General features: G+C 43.0%; 2 protein-coding genes across 2 annotated transcripts in view; both read right to left on the bottom strand.

The window, feature by feature from the left end:
• Positions 1-21,426, bottom strand: part of LOC138800698 (adventurous-gliding motility protein Z-like) — a 38,933-nt gene that overhangs the window by 12,912 nt on the left and 4,595 nt on the right. The gene's annotated exons all lie outside the window — the stretch shown is intronic.
• The window catches only part of LOC138801019 (uncharacterized), a 52,414-nt gene continuing 32,309 nt past the window's right edge, over positions 1,322-21,426 (bottom strand). Inside the window, exon 2 of the mRNA XM_069983410.1 lies at positions 1,322-1,790. Coding sequence (XP_069839511.1) covers positions 1,322-1,786 — 465 coding nt within the window. The 5' untranslated portion in view covers positions 1,787-1,790. The remainder of the gene's footprint in view (positions 1,791-21,426) is intronic.

Raw genomic sequence — 21,426 nt, 5'->3', positions numbered from 1 at the left:
AACAGCAAATATTTGCCATTATATGGCGGCAATCCACTCAATTTCACCATTGTGTGAACAGAGCCTTTCTGTGTATTCAATCCACTCCTGGTTTTGGTTGCAATATGAGGACCACAATACTGACTGAAATATACTGTGTGTGAACCCAGCCTTAGGCTATGTTCACACACCGTATATTTTTGTAAAACCATTTTTACGGAAATATACGCTCCATTGCTGCCAAGGAATCCCGGCTGGAGTATATACACATAGGGGGAGATTTATGAAAGGATGTAAATATACACCTGGTGTAAAATGTCCTCAGCAACCAATCACAGCTCAGCTTTTATTCCACCAGAGCTGATAGCTGAGCTGTGATTGGTTGCTGTGGGCAGTTTACTCCAGGTGTATATTTACACCCTTTCATAAATCTCCCCCATAGTATACGCTCCGGCCGGGATCTCTCACGTTGCCGCAAACAACAGACATGTCAGTTTTCTGCGGCCTCTATTCATTGAACAGCGGCCGCAGAAAACCATGTCAGTGCACACTATGGAGCGAGCGGATCCGTCTGTTTGCTCCATAGCGTGCAGTAGAGAGTTCTGATGCGGGCGTTCACAGATGCGCCAGCATCAGAACACTGCGGCCGAAAAGATCATCCAGCCAGTACTGCAATACCTGCTGGGATGATCTTTTCAGAGACCAGACGTTCCGTGACCTGGCCAAGAGAACACAAGATAGGTAAGTAACTTTAGAATTTTAGGAACAAACAATGTGTTACCAGGTTGGTCCGACCCCCTCGTCAGCTAACAAACCTGACAAAGAGGTTGGACCGACCTGGAAACACGTTGTTTGTTGTTTTAATAAAATTCTACAGTCACTTAGCCATCTTGTGCCCCCTTGGCGGAGAGCAGCAGTATCGTTGTTGGAAGGGGACATTGTTGTATTTAGTCTTAGGAATCTGAACTGCTCAACTGCCAACAATGCAGCTTAATTGTCCCCTATCTACAAGCGATACAGAGGGCGCAAGCCTTACTGCATAACCTGTATAGGTGAGTGCACAATCATTGTTCGTGTTCACATATTTGTTCTATAGGTACCCCATTTTTTCTGCACCATGGAGTGCCTTTGTCTTTAGTTCCAATCACTGGTGGAAACAGGTCACCGTTGCAGCCAATGGTTTGTTGAGCAGGCGTTTCGTAAGTGTCAGAAAGAGACCAAATCATGGTGAGTAGCAGGGACCCAGCGCCAGAGGAACAGCAAAGACGGGGATCAACTATGACCAGGTCAATAAACATCGTCCTCTCCATCTTATTAGCCTATGTTGATACAGTATCATGTCTCAAAGATTATCCAGGGTCTTCAACATATCGTCCAGTGTCTTCAACATATCGTCCAGTGTCTTCAACATATCGTCCAGTGTCTTCAACATATCGTCCAGTGTCTTTACTATGTCATCCAGTGTCTTCAAGGTATTGGTCTGCTTATTCAAGGTATTGGTACGATTTTTCAAATGAGTGGTCGATGTCTTTAACAGATCTGTCGGTCTCTTCCTTGGTATCTGTGTCTTCTTCACAACAGTATCCGTGTCTTCATCATCTGTATCATCAAAAGAAGCATCGCTCTCTACACCAGAATCTGTCTCTTCTCCATCGCTATCCGTTTCCTCCCCTTCGCTATCGGTTTCTTCACCTGTAGTATCTGTATCTTCATCAGACCCGTCTGTATCTGCACATTGATTATTTGTCTCGTCACCCGCATTGTCTCCTTGCAGCTTTGGTTTCTTTAGTTGATTCTTTTCGCGCATTAACCTGGTAAATGAAAAGAAATCATTTTAATAATTTTGGTTTTATATCTGTAAAGCAGAGGAAGAGTGAAACATCCAAACCCGCTGAGCTCAGAACCTCATATGTCAGCCATTAATTGCACCATTTTGTATCAGAATCTAGGAAGTTGCTAAATGACAGCCGCCATGTTTATCAGCTGTTGGAGCCATCATGTAGCCGCAGAGTCACCAATAGAAACATATTTCTTCAACGAGGCGCAACACAGTTAAGAGAGTGTTAGTGTGGCATGTGCTGGGATGGTTCCACTATTGCTGAGGGTCTTGATCATGGGTCTCCAAACTGCGGCCCTAGAGCTGTTGCAAAACCACAAATCCCATCATGCCCAGACAGCTAAAGCTTTGGATTTGGCTGTCCAGGCATGATGGGAAATGTAGTATTACAGCAGCTGGAGGGCCACAGTTTGGAGAACCATGGTCTTGATGCTCTACATGCCCTATCTGTCAACAGCTGTTTTGGTTTTTTTGCCCCTCACCAGTACAGAGCATGGTGCTAGCTGGATAGTAAGACATTTCCACTAACCAGCCAGCACCTTGCTGAGCACTGATGGCAAGAACCCAACTACAGATGGCCATCTTCCCACTTTAAAGGAGTTTCTGGCTTGGCATATAATCTCTAACTATGTTTTAAAGCGTACCTGTCATCAAATGTGTCAGTGTCTGTGATCCTTCCTAAAAATTTTATTTTATTTATTTTTTGCTTTTACAGTGTAATGGCTGTCAGTCGTCCCAGCCGCTGTGTGTTCATTCACCGCTGCTATTCCTTCAGGCCTAGTCGCATTGAGCAGTATGTGTTCTCTTTACATGCAGTATAGATCCAGACACTAGAGGGGGTGCGTGCTCACCTTTCTTAGAGTTAAAGGGGTTATCCAGCGCTACAAAAATATGGCCACTTTCTTCCAGAGACAGCCCCACTCTTGTCTCCAGCTTGGGCGGGGTTTTGCTGCTCAGTTCCATTGAAGTGAATGGAGCTTAGTTGCAAACCGGACCTGAACTGGAGACAAGAGTCGTGCTGTCTCTGAAAGAAAGCGGCCATGTTTTTGTAGCACTGAATAACCACTTTAAGGCTCAATGCCTTAATTATATCGCAGCTGTGGCTTGGGTATTGGTCCTGAAAAGGTGTTTCTGTGGTTGTTTTGCATAAGCATTCCTGTGTTTCTGCTACAGTGTTCCTGCTTTGTTTAACCTGGTTCCTGTGTTCCTGCTGTGGTGTCCTCGTGCCCTGGTGTTCCTGCTGTTGGATCCTGCACTCCCAGTTACAGTGCCAACCACTAAGCCACAATACTGCCATATACATTGCTAACCACTGAACCACCATATACAGTGCTAACCACCTGTTTAACCCCTTAAGGACCAAGCCAATTTTCATGTTTTCGCTTTTATTTTCTCCTTCTTGTGTTTAAAAGGCCATAGCGCTTTCATTTTTTCACCTACAGACCCACATGAGCCCTTATTTTTTGCAACACCAAAGACAGACTTACTTTTTCCAAAAAATATGCTGCCAAACCGGGAAAAAATGATTTGTGCAGCGAAATTGAAAAAAAAGTGAATTTCTTTTTATTTTAAGGGGGTTTGTGTTCATGCCGTTCACCCTATGGTAAAACTGACATGTTATCTATATGTCTTGAAAAATTAAAACGTAAAAAACGTAAAATTGCTCTATTCTGATCCTTATAACACTTTTCTCCTTCGGTCTATGGGGCTGTGTGAGGTGTCATTTTTTGCGCCATGATCTGTACGCTTACACCGTTTACCGTGCTAGATAAGGAATGTGATAATTTAATAGTTCCGGTGATTATTTTTATTTATAAAATGGGAAAAGAGGGGGGATTTAAACGTTTGTTAGGGGAGGGGATTTTTTATTAATAAAAATAGTTTTTTGTATACACACACTTTAACTTGTTGTCCCCCTGGGGGACTTTTATTATTACTGCACTGATCTTTTATAGAGATCACTGCGGTATACTTGATACTGCACTGATCACTTAGATGAGTGCTGTATTACTCTGGACTGCTGCAACCCAGATCTACAGATTACCAAGTCGGTATCAGTGTCAGTGCGATGCTGAGGCTCGGCCGGGTGAGATGAAGGGATCTTCCCTCCGCGATTGCATCATGGGGGAGATCCCGCCCCACTAGACACCAGGGATGGGGGACACAAGCTATTATTTAAATGAGCTGTCTGTATAAGTGTGTATGTATGAGCTGTCTGTATGATTGTGCATGTATGAGATGTCTGTCTGTATGAGTGTGCATGTGTGAGCTGTCTGTATGAGTGTACAGGTATGAGCTGTGTGTCTGTATGAGTTTGCATGTGTGAGCTGTCTGTATGAGTGTACAGGTATGAGCTGCCTGTAGGAGGGAGTGTGCATGAGTGTATTGAGCTGCCTGTATGAAAATAAATGGATGAGCTGTCTCTCTGAGTGTACATTAAGGATCAGCAAATTTACAGTAGTAGCAAAGTGCTTCGCCACGATCGGCTGGCGGCTTATCAGCCGGCTGCATTTGAGCTTCGTGTGTCTGGAAAAGCTACATACAGTCCTGGGTGAAGTTTTGAAGGACTGTTTCCATCTTTTCCGGACACCCGGAGCGAAGCTCAAATGCAGCCGGCTGACAGGCCAGCGACCGATTTGCCCATACTTAATGTAAAGGTACGAGCTGCCTGTATAAGAGTGAATGTATAACCTGCCCATATGAGAGTGCATGTATGAGCTGCCTGTATGACAGTGCATGTATGAGCTGCCTGTATGAGAGTGCATGTATAAAGTCTGTATGAGAGTGCATGTATGAGCTGCCTGTATAAGAGTGCATGTATGAGCTGTCTGTATGAGAGTGCATGTATGAGCTGTCTGTATGAGAGTGCATGTATGAGCTGTCTGTATGATTGTGCATGTATGATGATAAGGCCAGGTGATGCGATTTTACCTACTTGCACCATACCTATATGACTACACCTATATATACTGCCCTCTAAAGAGACTGGAGATAATCAGAGCGTGATCAGAGGGTGACAGAGAGATGTTCTGGATGAAGAAGAGGAATGCTGGAAGCACGTCAATGAGAACAGCTCCTGGAAAGTTATCATTTGTAGACACAATCCCCAAGGAACAGAGAGCCAGTAATCTATAAACAGTTTATGGAAGATAACACATTGGGGGAGATTTATCAAAGGGTGTAAAATTTAGACTGGTGCAAACTATACACAGAGCCAATCACAGCTCAGCTTTAGGCAGTGCTGAAAGGAAAGCTGAACTGTGATTGGTTGCTGTGGGCAGTTTGCACCAGTCTACATTTTACACCCTTTGATAAATCTCCCCCTTTGTGTTACCTTGACTGCGCAGTACAGGATGCTACTGACCATATATGGACTGGCCTACCAGAGTGTGACATGTATGTGTCCTGTGACTTGGAACCCCGCCTGTATTGGATGTTACATATTTCATATGAATGAGTAGTATCGCCCCATATTCTGTCTATAAAATTTGATTACCATAATAAAACTTGGGCCATTTATCCAGGTTTATAATCATGATACAATGTCTTATCTGTGTCCGTGATTTATAAGTGAGGAGTTGGTAATACTGCAGGTTACAATTCTAGATATATTTAAAAACCATCCATCCTGGGTATTTGACTTTTCTCCATAGAGACGGGTCAACATCTAAATTTAGACTTATCAATGAGCTTCCTGTATGAGTGTGCATGTATGAGCTGCCTGTATGAGAGTGCATGTATGAGCTGCCTGTATGTAGTATGAGGTTCTGCAGCAGGTGAGGTGTATTATGAGGTTCTACAGCAGGTGAGGTGTTGTATGAGGTTCTGCAACAGGTGAAGTATATTATGATGTTCTGCAGCTGCTGAGGTGTATGATGAGGTTCTGCAGCTGCTGAGGTGTATGATTAGGTTCTCCAGCTGCTAAGGTGTATTATGAAGTTGGTTGGGGACATGCTTGTTGTGTGTGTACTGCTGTTCAGATTCGGTTGTTACAATAAAGAATTTGCTATGGACTTTCGTGGTGCTGGAATCTTCCTTCCTATGCTCTTACTATACATTATACACCACATGCTGATTGCTATACTGTACAGCAGTGCTTCTCAAACTGTGAGGCGGGCCCCTAGTTGTTGCTGAGGCCCAGCTGAGAAGCCAATTTTCACAGAGTAAGGCGAGGTTCACACGTCATTCAACGGCCGCAATTTAACTGACAGCAATGGCAATGCACTGAAGTCAATGGGAAGACGGACATCTAATGCACACACCGCATTGAAAAAGGGACGTTTTTACCGGGGGGGGGGGCGCAAAAGACAAACATATTGTTCAAATGAAGACTCCATTCTTGGCTATAATGGATATAGTTATCCATAGATACTGCACAGTATGTTACTAGTGATGGGAAAGATGGCCTTGTACAATGCTTGGACTGAATCTTGCATATAACCTGTATTATATGTTGTACAGTTCAATGGATGACATAAGCAAATTAGGCTGGGTTCACGCTACATTTTTACAGTTTGTTTTTTTTAATCCATTTTTACAAAAAACTATGGATACTTATTTGTGTGCATTCATTTTGATCCGTTTTTCCATTGACTTCCATGTTTAAAAAAATAAAACAGATCACAAAAACACAAAAAATTTGGTTGACTGGATTTTTGTGTATGTTAAAAAAAATGAATGCTTTGTGATCCGTTTTTTTTTTTTTTTTAAATTTATGAAAGTCAAGGGGAAAAGGGATCAAAACGAATGCACACAAATAAGTATCCTTTTTAATGCTTTTTTTTTCATCAGTTTTTTTGTACAAATGGATTAAAAAAAAAAAAACTGCAAAAATGTAATGTGAACCCAGCCTTACCAGATATTATTTATACCCCACCTACCTCAGCATGATAGCCATCCAGGATTTCTCGCACACGGTGTCCCTGGAGGTCTCACCACAGCAGGAGTAGGAGCCGTCTCTATAGGATCCTGAGTGATCCATATCAGATGTCAGGGCTGAAGCTACTGTATAAGCCGTCAGGGGACATAACATAGACTGTGGTGACCTCTGTACGGCCTCACTATTCTCCTGGACTGTGTGACCATATCCCAGAAAGTGGGAAACCTCATGGATGATTGTTCTTTGTTGGGATCTAGATTCTGGGTCCATTTTCCAAAAATCTGCACATAGATAGATGGTTCTGTTCTCACGGTAGGGGTATACATAAGCATTGGCTGTACTGTCCTTTTCAGGATCTGTATTTTTTGCAAATGTCACCTTCTCTAGTTCCCGGATCAGATCCCTCACCAGATCTGTGGTCAGTAATGGATACAAATAATCCTCACTCTTCAAGCCTTCAAACTCCTTAGCATCGTCCACCAGGAGACGTCCCTCTTTCTTCAGAGCGTCATGTAGAAGTCGTCGGGTCCGTTCTTTAGCTTCCTCGGCCTGTCTTCTCTCTTCATCACTCAGCGGACATGGAGGATTCCTGGTCTTTTTTTTTACTTCAGTTTTCTCCTCCTCAGTTGTCCCAAATACTTTCCAAAACCGAGAGAACATTGTTCACTTTGGTTAGATCCTGTACAATGTCTACCTTTAGTCATTTGATTTGTTCTTTATATGTGTACAGATAACGGAACGGAAAGTCCCCGCACTGATCTGCTTTCACTTTCTTTCTTTTTTTTTTTCAAAATTTATTGTGATTTTTATTGCTTTCTGTGAAACAGAGTGCAAACAGATATCTGGGGTAACTATGTTATGCTTGGGCATTTATAATAGCAGAGCACCTGACATAGGACATCAGGTAGTAGATGGGGGTTTTGAGGGGTGTACACTGGATGTTTAACCCTTAGAGGACCGGACCAATTTAAATTTTTGCGTTTTAGTTTTTTCCTCCTTGTGCTTAAAAGGCCATAGCACTTGCATTTTTTCAAATAGAAACCCACATGAGCCCTTATTTTTTGCGCCACTAATTGTACTTTGCAATGACAGGCTGAATTTTTTCATAAAGGACACTGCAAAACCAGAAAAAAATTCAATGTGTGGTGAAATTGAAAAAAAAAGAAACGCATTTCTTTTATTTGGGGGGAATGTGTTTTTACGCCGTTCGCCCTGGGGTAAAACTGTTATGCATGTTCCTCAAGTCGTTATGATTACAACGATATGTAACATGTATAACTTATATCTGATGGCTTGTAAAAATTCAATCCATTGTTAACAAATATATGTTCCTTAAAATCGCTCCATTCCCAGGCTTATAGCGCTTTTATCCTTTGGTCTATGGGGCTGTGTCGGGTGTCATTTTTTGCGCCATGTTGTTTACTTTCTATCGGTACCTTGATTGCACATATGCGACTTTTTAATCGCTTTTTATTACAATTTTTCTGGATTTGATCCAACCAAAAATGCGCAATTTTGCATTTTGGGATTTTTTCCCGCTTACGCCGTTTACCGTGCGAGATCAGGAATGTGATTAATTAATAATTTGGGCGATTACGCACGCGGCGATAGAAAACATGTTTGTTTGTTTGGTTGTTTATTTATTTATTATTTATAACCTGGGAAAGGGAGGTGATTCAAACACTTTTTTTTTTACTTTTACACTTATAGTAGAAGCCCCCCTGGGGTTAGGGTTATTCCTCCTGGGGGACTTCTAGTATAAGCACTCTGATCTCTCATACAGATCAAGGCTATGTTCACACTATGTATCTGTGCGGCTGTATTGCGGGCTGTAAATCATCGGCCGTATTTTTCCGGTATTTTTCATGTGTACGCTGGAAAGTATAGGATATACGGCTGCACAGTGCACACTATGTATGAGCCTACGGCCCGATCGTAAACGGACCCGTAAAAAATGAACAAGACTATTGTTTGCGGCCGGAACTGTGCAAATTCACGGCCGTGGATTGACAGGCGGTCCGTACAGAGTACTTAAAAAAATAGCCGGCAATAATGCCGAATGCCGATGCCTCTAATAGTTAATATATTAAATTAATAAAACACATTTTCGTTGTAATAAAGACACTTTCGTTGTTCAATAATTTAATTTAAACAAATCCATCATTGTGCAATTAAATATACTGTTAAAAAAAATATATATAAATAAATGTATATTTATATATATATTTATTTTTTGACAGTATATTGAATTGCACAATGATGGATTCGTTTAAATTAAATTATTGAACAACGAAACTGATTTTATTACAACAAAAATGTGTTTTATTAATTAAATATTAATTAGTACAGGAAGCTCCATAAGCCGTTAATTCATATTCCCGGCAATAGAGCATTCTGTACTAATCATCACTTTACTTTAATGAAAACATCAAATGTTTCTTCTAATTATGTTATCACAATAGCATTATTAGAAGAAACATTTAGAATTATATGTGCGCTCAGCTGATTGGCTGATCGGCTGAGCGCACGTATAATTAGCGGGTCCGCAGCACAGTGACTTCATTGTGCTGCGGACCAGCGAAGAGGACACATCGGGGTGAGTATAGAGCTCTCCCCACCCCCTCCCCAGCACTGCACCCCTCCCAGCAAGGAAGGGGGGTCACTTAACCCCTTCCTTGCTGGGATGGGTGCAGTCTGACATCAGTCTGGCCCCCAATGGGTTAAGAGGGATGCAATGCAGCGATCTGTAAAGATGCTGCATACTGTAAGGTGCACAACACCGCTCACAATGATGGGTGTTGTGCTCCTGTTTGTGTGTTTTTTGTGTGTTTCTCCCTTTTTGTTTTTCAGATATCGGTATCCTGGGGATTACGTCGGATTCCCTGGACTACGTCGATGACCAGCGGTTGTTTGGTGTTTTTTTTAAATAAAATGGTCAATGAGGGGGTGTGGGGGTGTTTTTATTTGAATAAAAAAAAAATTTTCACTTGTGTCTTGTCTTTATTTCTTTACTTTATAGACTTAGTAGTGGAAGCCGTCTAATAGACGGAATCCATTACTAAGTTGGGGCCTAGTGTTATCCGGTATAAAATGGCTAACACTAACCCCCTATTATTACCCCAGTACCCAATGCCACCAGGGGTACTGGGAAGAGCCGGGTGCCAGTGGTCCCGGAGCGTCAAAATTGGCGCTCCTGGACCGGGCGACAGCAGCCTGGTAAGATTTAGGCTGGGGAGGGCCTAAACCAATGGCTCTTCCCACTCTGGTGTTACCAGGCTGCTATCGCTTGGTTTTTAACCAGGCTGGTTATAAAAATAGGGGGGACCCTATGCGGGTTTTTTTAAATGGCTGCATTCAAGTAATCGGATGCAGCTGTCAACTTTGACAGCTGCATCCGATTACTTTATTAGCGGTAATAGCCACGGTCCCGGGCTACATGCCGCACCCTGGACCACAGTGGTTCAGAGCGCGGCCACACTCTGAACACACGTAGGCGGCCCAGGGCGTACAGGTACGCCCAGGGTCGCCCAAGGGTTAAAGGAGCAGTCCGGTGAAAATTTTTATTAAAGTATTGTATTGCCCCCCAAAAGTTATACGAATCACCAATATACCCTTATTACGGGAAATGCTTATAAAGCGCTTTTTTTACCCTGCACTTACTACTGCATCAGGGCTTCACTTCCTGGAAAAAAAATGGTGATTTCACTTCCTGGATAACATGTTCACGACCCGACTCCCAGAGCTGTGCAGGCTGTGGCTGCTGGAGAGGATGATGGCAGGGGGACACAGGGGACTTGAGGGACACTGAGCATCCCCCTGTCATCATCCTCTCCAGCAGCCACAGCCCGCACAGCTCTGGGAGTCGGGTCGTCACATCACCATGTTATCTAGGAAGTGACATCACCATGTTATCCAGGAAGTGACATCACCATGTTATACAGGAAGTGACATCACCATGTTATCCAGGAAGTGACATCACCATGTTATCCAGGAAGTTACATCACCATGTTATACAGGAAGTGACATCACCATGTTATCCAGGAAGTGACATCACCATGTTATCCAGGAAGTCACATTACCACGTTATCCAGGAAGTGAAGCCTTGATGCAGTAGTAAGTGCAGGATAAAAGCATTTTATAAGCATTTCCCGTAATAAGTGTATATTGGTAATTTGTATAACTTTTGGGGGGCAATACAATACTTGAATAAAAATTTTCACCGGACTTCTCCTCTGCAGCCACTTTTGTCATTAGGGACCGAGCCCTATTTTTCACATCTGACCTTTCTCACTTTCTAACATTTAGTAGTGAATTGGGGTCTATACATTAACCCTTTCATTGTCAAAAACTCAAAAATGTCTTAAAATTTTTTGAAAAGTGTGGATTTCTCTTGGTTTGAAATTCTCTGCGTGTAACAAAGATAGTCACGCCACACTAATGAGTTAATAATTCCCATTTACAATATGTCTACTCTATGTCGGCCATATGGTAAAGGTCCTTTTACTTTTTAGGATGTTATGGGGCTTAGAAGTTTAGCAGCAAAGTTTTTAAATATTGCATAAAGTAACAGCAGTTACGAACGGGTATAGTAACAGGAGCGACCATCACGTACACTAACAGCATCAGATACACTAAGGGTCCATTTACACAGAAAGATTATCTGACAGATCATCTGCCAAAGATTTGAAGCTAAAACCAAGAATGGATTTGAAAAGAGCAGAAATCTCAGGCTTTCCTTTATGACCTGATCTCTGTTTATAGTCTGTTTCTGGCTTTGGCTTCAAATCTTTGGCAGATAATCTGTCAGATAATCTTTCTGTGTAAATGGACCCTAACAGGATTGGGATTACATACACTAACTGGTGATGATCAGATACACTGTCAGGGGTGTTAGTACTCGGGCCGTGAATTCGTCTCCTGGCGTCGCCGATGCATGTGGCCAAAGCCTACATAACAACCGCGCAGGCTGGTTGCTGGGGACGCAACAACGGCATCCATAGCAACTGGACTGCTTCTCATGTTTTTCACCTATTCTGCTCTGCTATTCCGTGTTGTAGCAGTGGCCAGGTTTTCACTTCCCTGGCTGATCAGCATTTTTTTTTTTTTAAATCAACTGGAGTCAGAAAGTTATATAGATTTGTAATTTACTTCTATTTAAAAATCTCAAGTCTTCCAGTACTTATCTTGCTGTATGTCCTGCAGGAAGTGGTGTATGCTTTCCAGTCTGTCACAGTGCTCTCTGCTGCCACCTCTGTCCATGTCAGGAACTGTACAGAGCAGCAGCAAATCCCCATAGAAGGAAGCTGCTGTAGCTCCCAGGAGTACATGGCAGTCTGGCTCCTAGTTACTTCTCCTGCCTCCTACCATTGATCTATATAGGAAGTAGTCTCTCACCCGCAGATCTAGAGATCCCACTAATACATAGAGTAATTCCACCCTGCTTTGTGTTATCTAAAAGTTTACTTTTGATGTTGAACTCTTATTGTTTTGTTCAGTCCTTGTTGTACATTGCCAGACAGAATAGGGGACATACAGTATATAAGCAATGCTCTGATTGCATATACTGATGAATGCTATGCTGATCCGACCGGACGGTAGTAAGTGGCTTACCCCTGCCTGCCGGTACAAGTGATCGGGAGTTTTGATCAGTCAGTGACAGGTGCTTTTCCTGTCACTGACTACCTTAAACACTGTGATGAACAGCACAGGGGGTTAAATGCTAGCTGGTCTTATTCACGAAGTCCCAAGTTACAAGTTTTTCTAAAAGCCAATCTATAACCAAGATAGGAAACTACATTTCCCATCATGCATCTCCCTGATTGGTCCATTTGGGTACTTGCTCCCTTAGCTTTCTTTCCTGACCACTGCTGTCATTACTATTGCACAGTAAACACAGGACCCCAGTATGTATTCCGTACTTGCTGATGATGTAGCAGAGCTGACGCACGCATGGTGTAGCAGAGCTGACGCATGCATGGTGTAGCTATGTGCTGCATAACGGGCATCTGTAGGGGGTGGTGGTGTAGGATTAGATCTCTGCTTGCTAACCGTGAATGAAAATATTCTAGTTTCATCCAGACTCTAAGAACATCCATAATACTTAAATAGAGAACTGAGACACAAAGACAGGTACATATGCCTGCATTCACTGACAGCAAGCAGAAATAGAACTATAGCTATATCGTTCGTTCTCTGCAATTACTCAGGGTTATTATAATTTAAATTCAAATGATTTAATGATTTTTCGCACGATAATCATCCCGTGTAATAGGGCCCTAAGTCTATGTAAGCAGCACAGGTGCATGGAGATGATGAAGATAAAGAGAGGAGATCACATGTGACTACAAAGGGAGGGGGGAAGAGGGAGCTAAGTGTGGTCTGAGTGGACCCAAAGAAAAAAAGAGGGAAAGGATGCAAAATAGATTATACGTGTGTATTAGACATAGGGTTATATTGGAAGGGAAGTAGTTTAGAATATTGTTTTTTGTTACCTGGATAACCCCTTTAATGACAGGCAGCTGTGTGAGAGCGGCTGCCTGTCATTAGCTCCGGCCCCGGACCACACTGATGTGTGCCGGACTGCTCACATTGACGTGATCCCACACACATTTAAAGCCCCTTCAGTCCCGGAATGTATAGATTCGGTTTATGGACGTGAAGAGGTTAAACACTTGTAGCAATATAAAATAAGTTATATAAGTTGGGCATTGTCATTGTACTTGTACGTGTACTTGAGAAATATAGATAACATGTCAGTTTTACCACATGACAAGAGGCATAAAAATAAAAAAAAATTCCCGTTTTTTTGCATCATTACAAAGTACAATTGGTGCGGCAAGAAAAGTCCTTATATGGGGCTGTAGATAGAAAAATGAAAGATCGAAACTAAAATTGTCTGCGTCATAAATGAATCAGCAGAAAGTCCCCACGTTGATTCCTTCACTTTCATTTCTTTTCTATTACGCCAGGATAACAAAGTACAGGGCTTTTGGTTCTGTGGCCTCCGAGAAAAGGCGTTCCAATTCTTCCCAATCATTTCCTAGTTTAACCATTTCATGACTGCCCTGTTTTAGGCCTTGATGACCTTTTAGAATGATGGTCTTGTTGTTTTCTAAAACTGAAGCGGATGTACAGTACTTCAATCAAAAATCACTTAGTTACTTTAATTTAGAATAATATTTTTTTTAAATATCTACCACCAAATGTCATCCTCTAATTCTTCATTGTATACGGACGAGTGTCCGTTGTGTAAGTATAATGGCTTTATAGGAGATGGAGCTGTACAGCTGTACGTGTCTAATGTGCTATGGAGTGCGCATAGCAGGCGGGGGCAATCAGCAGTCGGGCCCTCACCATTAAAGGGAACCTGTCACCCCCAGTACAGGGGCAGAGCCCGGCTGACCCCCAGCTAGAGACCCTTATACTTACCCCGTGCACTGGACCGGGTCCCACCGCCGAGTTATCACCGTCGGAAGCCCAGCGGGCGTGCATCAGAGATGAGTCCGACGTTCATAGATAATGACGGCTCCATTCATTCCCTATGAGCGTCAGACTCACCTCTGATGCGTGCGCGCTGGGCTTCCGACAGTGATATCTCAGCAACGGGAGCGGGTCCAGGAGCGGGACTTCGGCATGGGGTAAGTATAAGTGTCTTTAGCTGAGGGTCAGCCGGGCTCTGCCCCGGTACGGGGGGGACAGGTTCCCTTTAATGACAGACTGCACCGATCACACTGCAGCCTGTCATTAACCCCTTAAATCGCAGCGTGTAAGTGACAGGAGCCGGGACAGTCCCCCAAGGGGACTTAAGAAGTGTTTAACCCTTGAAGGACAGAGCCTGAAATGGTATTAAGGACCGGGCCAATTGCGTTTTCGTTTTTTCTTCCTTGCCTTCTAGGAACGATAACTCTTCTATTTTTACACCTACAGGGCCATATGAGGGCTTGTTTTTTTCAGGAGCAGGTGTATTTTGTAATGGCATCTTTCAATCTGCCATAAAATAAAGGGCGGAACCCCTAAAATATCATTTATGGGGTGAATTTGGTTCAAAAAATGTGATTCCGCACATTTATTTTTTTTTTGGGGGGGGGGGGGGGGGGTCCATGTTTACATAATACACTTTACGGTAAAACTGGCCCTATTGTGACTCCTATAGCACATTTATTTTTTTCACCTACGGGGTCGTATGGTGAACTTTTTTTGTGCCATGATCTCCATAAAAATATTTGCCTTTAAATGACGGCCATCCACTCAATTTCAACATTATGTGAACAGAGCCTTTCTGTGTTTTTAATCCACTCCTGGTTTTGGTTGCAATATGAGGACCACAATACTGACTGAAATATACGTAGTGTGAACCCAGCCTTATAGTTCCCTTAGGGGACTTTTACATTAATACATTAGATTTCAGACACTGATCGCTGCTATGCCATAGCATAGCTGGGATCAGTGTTATCAGCGATCTTCTGATAGAGCCTGCCTGTGGCCTGAAGATTGAAGACCTGACGGCACGGAGGTAGGTAAGAGACCTCTAGCAGTCAGGCCATGCGATCGGACCCCCGCAGACACGCTGCGGGATCCCGATCGTTAAGTGACAGTCAGTGACAGTGCTCCTGTCACTAACACTAAACGCCGCTGGCGATCGCGGCGTTTAAGGGGCGATTGCGGCTTCCCGCCATTGAAGGTGTGGGGCTGGCTGCAGATAGCATTCGGTCCTCACCAGCTATGGAGCGAGCTCAGATCGTGAGCCCACTCCATAGCCCGGGACCCTGGCAGGGCGTATATTTACGCACTCCTGCGTTAAGGCCCAGGCAGTGGGGGCGTAAATGTACGCCCATAGTCGTTTAGGGAAAAAACATAAAAAATAAATAAAAATAGTATATACCACGGCGTACGTAATTATCATATCTATTAAAGTATAACAATTGTCATCCCGCAAGGCGAACGGCGTAAATGAAAAGTGGGGAAAAGCGCCAGAATTGCTGATTTTTTGTTACATTATATATATAAAAAAATTAATATATAGTGGTCAAAACATCCGATCTACACAAATAGGGTATTAATAAAAACTAGAGATCATGGCGCAAAAAATGACACCTTATACAGCCCCGTAGGTGAAAAACTAAAACCATTATAAAAGTCAGAATAGGAGCATTTTACTAATAATTATTTGCAAAAAAAAAAAAAAAATGTCATTAAAAAATAAATAAAACATTGGAAAATCTGTGTAAACCTGCATATTGCTGTGTTCAGACTGATATATAGAATAACAAAGCCATTTTTACCGTATAGTGTATTACGTAGACACAGGAACCCCCCCCCCCCAAAGGTTACAATATTGCTTTTTTTTTTCTAATTTTACCAATTTATATCTTCATAAATAATATTTTGGGATTCCATCATACATGTTACGGTAGAATGAAAGACGCCATTACAAACTACAACTATTCCTGTAACAAACAAGCCCTTACACGGACCTATAGATAGAAAAATGAAAGTGTTATAGCTCTATTAGCAGCAGTAGAGGTGAGGAACCACAACCTTTTATCCTCAATGGGATAAGTTATGATGCTTATTTTTATTTCCTTGTGATATTTGTCCTTATCTTTATGCATGTTTGCCTACCTAATATACTGTATACTTACCATGTGATTTTTTTTAATTGAAAATAACTTTATTACAATCAGTCGTCATCAAAACATATATACATGTACTGCGACGCAGCGCAGGCCGAGAAGCAGCACCGAATAAATTAGACAATATACACACTTCCCTCTCTGGGGGTTTTGGCCTTGTAGTCACAGCCAACTTTCAATTTTGCATTTTTTTTTTCCTCCTCGCCTTCTAAAAGTCATAGCAATGTTATTTTTCCACCAAGGGGGCTGTTTGGGGCGTCACTTTTTTTGCACCACAACCTCGAGTTTTTATTAGTATTATATTTGTGTAGAAGGGAGATTCTGATTGCTTTTTATACATTTTTTTCTGATGGATAATGTGACAATCCACAATCCTGACACTTTCTTCCTTTTTTTCGTTTACGCCGTTTACCTTATGGGATTAGTATTGTTATATCTTAATAGATTAGACAATTGCACATGCTACAATATATAATATGTTTATTTATTTTTACATATTTTATTCGGAAAATAAGATAGGGGTGTTTTAAAAGTTTATTGGAAGAGGGGCTATGTCATATTTTTTTTTAACCTTTTTAGTCTCCATCATTAGATTGCTAACACTGGTCAATGCTTTGCCACTGCATAGAATTGATCTGTGTTATCTGCACTCTTCTCTGTCTTAGGCAAACTCTATGAGAAGATCACTGAGCTGACTGCACAGATGAAAGTATAAGACCCCTTGCATTTATGGAAAATGATCTGGAACCATGTAGTTACACTGAGGGGGTCTCAATCAGACAGTGACAGGAACAGCTCCTGTCTGTTACACTTTAACACAGCAATCAATGGCGTTTAGGGGGTTAGTTAGGGGCAGGAGCCTCATTTATGGTGATGGCAGCCGTTCCTCACCCTCTACGATACAAGCTCAGCTCCTGAGCTCACTTCATAGAGCCCCTGGACTTCATGGTGTACTGGTACGTCATGGGTCCTTAAGAGGTTATTTTATACATGCAAGTTGAATTTTGTATTTATTTGTCCTCTTTATACAATACCTTACCTCTGGGGAGAACTTCTTGAGAGTTTACTATATTTTACATTGTTCTTTGCTGGGGTACAGGAGACGCTTTTTTTATATCAGATAAATTTTTATTTGCTTTCTCACTGCAGTGTGAACAATACCATTGCTTTGATATCGTACATAGCAATAAAAGAGTACAAATCATGTTGAGATACAACTGATCCAAGGAAGATTGTATACAAATGGAATGTTCAAAATTAACAGAGATTAAGCGAAGAAGGCAATAAAAACACACTGCAATAAGTCCTCCATTTTTCTTGTATGCATTTCACATGACTCAACGCCGGTGAGGCTTCATTCTGAATGTCCAGTGGTTTTCATGGAGCCTTATTTTTTCCGCCCTGTGAAAAACAGTCTGTGGATGCACGGGGTTGGGGTCGGGAGGTGCTGGTGTTGACCGGGGTGGGGAGCGGAGAGGAGCAGGGAGAGACGGGTACGGTGACGGGAGCAGGGAGAGATGGGAGTGGTAACGGGAGCAGGGAGAGACGGGATCGGTGACAGGAGCAGGGAGAGATGGGAGCAGGGAGAGACAGGAGTGGTGACGGGAGCAGGGAGAGACGGGTTTGGTGACAGAAGCTGGAAGAGATGGGAGTGGTAACGGGAACAGGGAGAGATTGGATCGGTGACAGGAGCAGGGAGAGATGGGAGTGGTAATGGGAGCAGGGAGAGACATAAGTGGTGACGGGATTGGTTACAGGAGCAGGGAGAGATGGGAGTGGTAACAGGAACAGGGAGGGACGGGCACAGTGACAGGAGCAGGGAGAGATGGGAGTGGTAACAGGAACAGGGAGGGACGGGAACAGTGACAGGAGCAGGGAGAGATGAGAGTGGTAATGGGAGCAGGGAGAGACGGAGCGGTGGCGGGAGCGGTGACAGGAATGGTGAGAGATAGGAGCAGGGAGAATGTGGGTACCCTCTTGGTGGGTTTACTCCCCCGGTTGTATCCTGGTTATTACTACATTCTTTCACCACACTTCCCCTACGCCCACCTGCCTACCCTCTCCCCAGCAGAATTAGAGCACTCAAGGACGTCTACTTCCCTTTTTTTCTGGCCATTGCATTTAGGAACAGTTGGTAGGGATTTCTACATGCCTACAATAGGAAAGGGCTTGGGAGACCAGGAGTATCCAACCACCATCCCCAGATTTGCTCCAATTTGCGAGGACATTTTCTTTTAATGTATACTCCTCTTTCCAGCCTTATAACTGTCTTCATTCTATGTAGGAATTGAGTTATGGTAGGGGCTGCCACTTGTATCCGTTTAGAAGCTATGGGTTTTCTTGCCTGAAATAACACTCTCTGTACCCCTAATGCAGTGTAGGCATCTAGCTGTAAATCCTCCAGTAATCCTAATATACATTGTTTACGTCACAAAGTCAAGGTAAAACTATATATCTGCTTTATTAAGTCTCTAATACTTCTCCAGTAGCTGTCCAATTTCGTACATTCCCAAAACATGTGTAACTAGTCTCCACCTCAACAAAAGGAAATGCCAGCCCAGCCAGTCACTGGCTTATAAACACCTCCAAGAACCATAGTGCTGCTCCCCGCCAAGGGAGCACAAGATGGATAAGTAACTTTAGAACTGTGTTACCAGGTTGTACCGACCCTCCCGTCAGCTAACAGCTAACAATCAGCTAACAAAGAGGTTGGACACGCAATGTTTGTTGTTTTAATAAAATTCTACAGTCATCTTGTGCTCCCTTGGCGGGGAGCAGTAGTATCGTTCTTGGGGGTGGATATCGTTGTCTTCAGTCTTAGAGGTCTGAACTGCTTCACTGCCGGAAGCCCAGCTTTATTGCTGCCTATCTACAAGCGATATCAAGTGTTTTCCTTACTGTATAACCTTTATAGTTGAGTGCACAACCATTGTGCGTGTTTACATATTTATTCTATACACCATGCACGCCAAATTTTGTCTGCACCATATTGTCCTTTGTCTTCAATATATCTTCCAGTATCTTCAACATATCACCCAGTGTCTTTACCATATCGCCCAGTGTCTATACCATATGGTCCAGTGTCTTTACCATATCACCCAGTGTCTATACCATATCGCCCAGTGTCTTTACCATATCGCCCGGTGTCTTTACCATATCGCCCGGTGTCTTTACCATATCGCCCGGTGTCTTTACCATATCGCCCAGTGTCTTTACCATATCACCCAGTGTCTTTACCATATCGCCCAGTGTCTTTACCATATCGCCCGGTGTCTTTACCATATCGCCCAGTGTCTTTACCATATCACCCAGTGTCTTTACCATATCGCCCGGTGTCTTTACCATATCGCCCAGTGTCTTTACCATATCGCCCAGTGTCTTTACCATATCGCCCAGTGTCTTTACCATATCGCCCAGTGTCTTTACCATATCGCCCGGTGTCTTTACCATATCGCCCAGTGTCTTTACCATATCACCCAGTGTCTTTACCATATCGCCCGGTGTCTTTACCATATCGCCCAGTGTCTTTACCATATCACCCAGTGTCTTTACCATATCACCCAGTGTCTTTACCATATCGCCCAGTGTCTATACCATATGGTCCAGTGTCTTTACCATATCGCCCAGTGTCTTTACCATATCGCCCGGTGTCTATACCATATCGCCCAGTATCTTTACCATATCGCCCAGTGTCTATACCATATCGTCCGGTGTCTTTACCATATCGTCCAGTGTCTTTACCATATCGCCCAGTGTCTTTACCATATCGCCCAGTGTCTTTACCATATCGCCCGGTGTCTTTACCATATCGCCCGGTGTCTTTACCATATCGTCCGGTGTCTATACCATATCGCCCAGTGTCTTCAGCATTTGGTCCTTTGTCTCTTTTTTAGTCTATGTGTCTTCTCCCCAGCAATACTAATCGCGATTATCATCAAAATAAGTATCACGCTTGACACCACAATCAGACTCTTCAGCACCATCGGTTTCTTCCCCAGAGACATCGGTCTCATCACTTGTAGTATCTGTTTCTTCATCAGGCTCATCTCTATCTGCAAATTCCTTTTTCTCATTTCTCGCATTGACCTGGTAGATGAAAATAAATAATTAGAATCATTTAGATTTAATATCTGTAAAGCAGAGGAAGGGTGAAAAATCTGAGAACTTGTCTTATCTTCATATGTCAGCCATTCATTCTGACCTGAACCAAGGAGGCTAAATGACAGCCGCCATGTTTAGAAACACATTGCGTCTGAGAGGAGCAGGGTAGCTGGGAGAGTGTTATTGGGGCATGTGCTGGGTACTAGGATGGGGCTAGTCTTGCCTATGGTATTTACATTTGAATTTTGGTGCCCATAATGTAGGAAAATCAGACTATGCCCCTTTGCTACCCTAGGTCACCAGTTATTTTGGCATTGACCCCTTCACTACCATTAACCTTAGACTAGTGATGTTAGTATTACACATTTTTTACCTAGGATCACTCTCACCATAAAAAAAACCTTTGAGATGTTTTCACTGTGTCACATGATCAGTCAGGCTCATTATGTAAGTCTATGGAGCCTGACTTATTATACTGACACAGAGCGGGGAGTGGACGTGCTGATGTGCAGTGCTCTCCCTGCTCGTTCTGATGATCAGTACGGATGTGAACACTCAGACCTGGACCGATCAAAACCTTTGACATGTCTCTATGATGTCTCTATGACATGTCAAAAGTATTCTATGGTGATAGTATCGGCAGTTCTCCTAAACTCTGTGGGTGTGTACAGGAAGTGATGTCATCTACCCTCACAACCTGCCAAGTAAGGGCAGTGAGAGGAGGAAGTGATGTCATCTACCCTCACAACCTGCCAAGTAAGGGCAGTGAGAGGAGGAAGTGATGTCATCTACCCTCACATCCTGCCAAGTAAGGGCAGGAGTGCAGTAAGAAAAGCTCCACAGTAACTGCAGCACACATGGTACAGATTATATATCACTTCCATATCATTTTATAAGCATATAACTGTATATATGAGCTGCCTAGCACAATAAAAAAAAATCTATCATGATTAGAGATGAGCGAATCGGGTTCGAGTCCATCCGAACCCAAACATTCG

This window comes from Dendropsophus ebraccatus, chromosome 9 (genome assembly GCF_027789765.1).
Source record: "Dendropsophus ebraccatus isolate aDenEbr1 chromosome 9, aDenEbr1.pat, whole genome shotgun sequence".
NCBI lineage: Eukaryota > Metazoa > Chordata > Amphibia > Anura > Hylidae > Dendropsophus > Dendropsophus ebraccatus.
The sequence above is the reverse complement of the archived record's forward strand: the minus strand, read 5'-3'. Positions and strand labels throughout refer to the sequence as shown.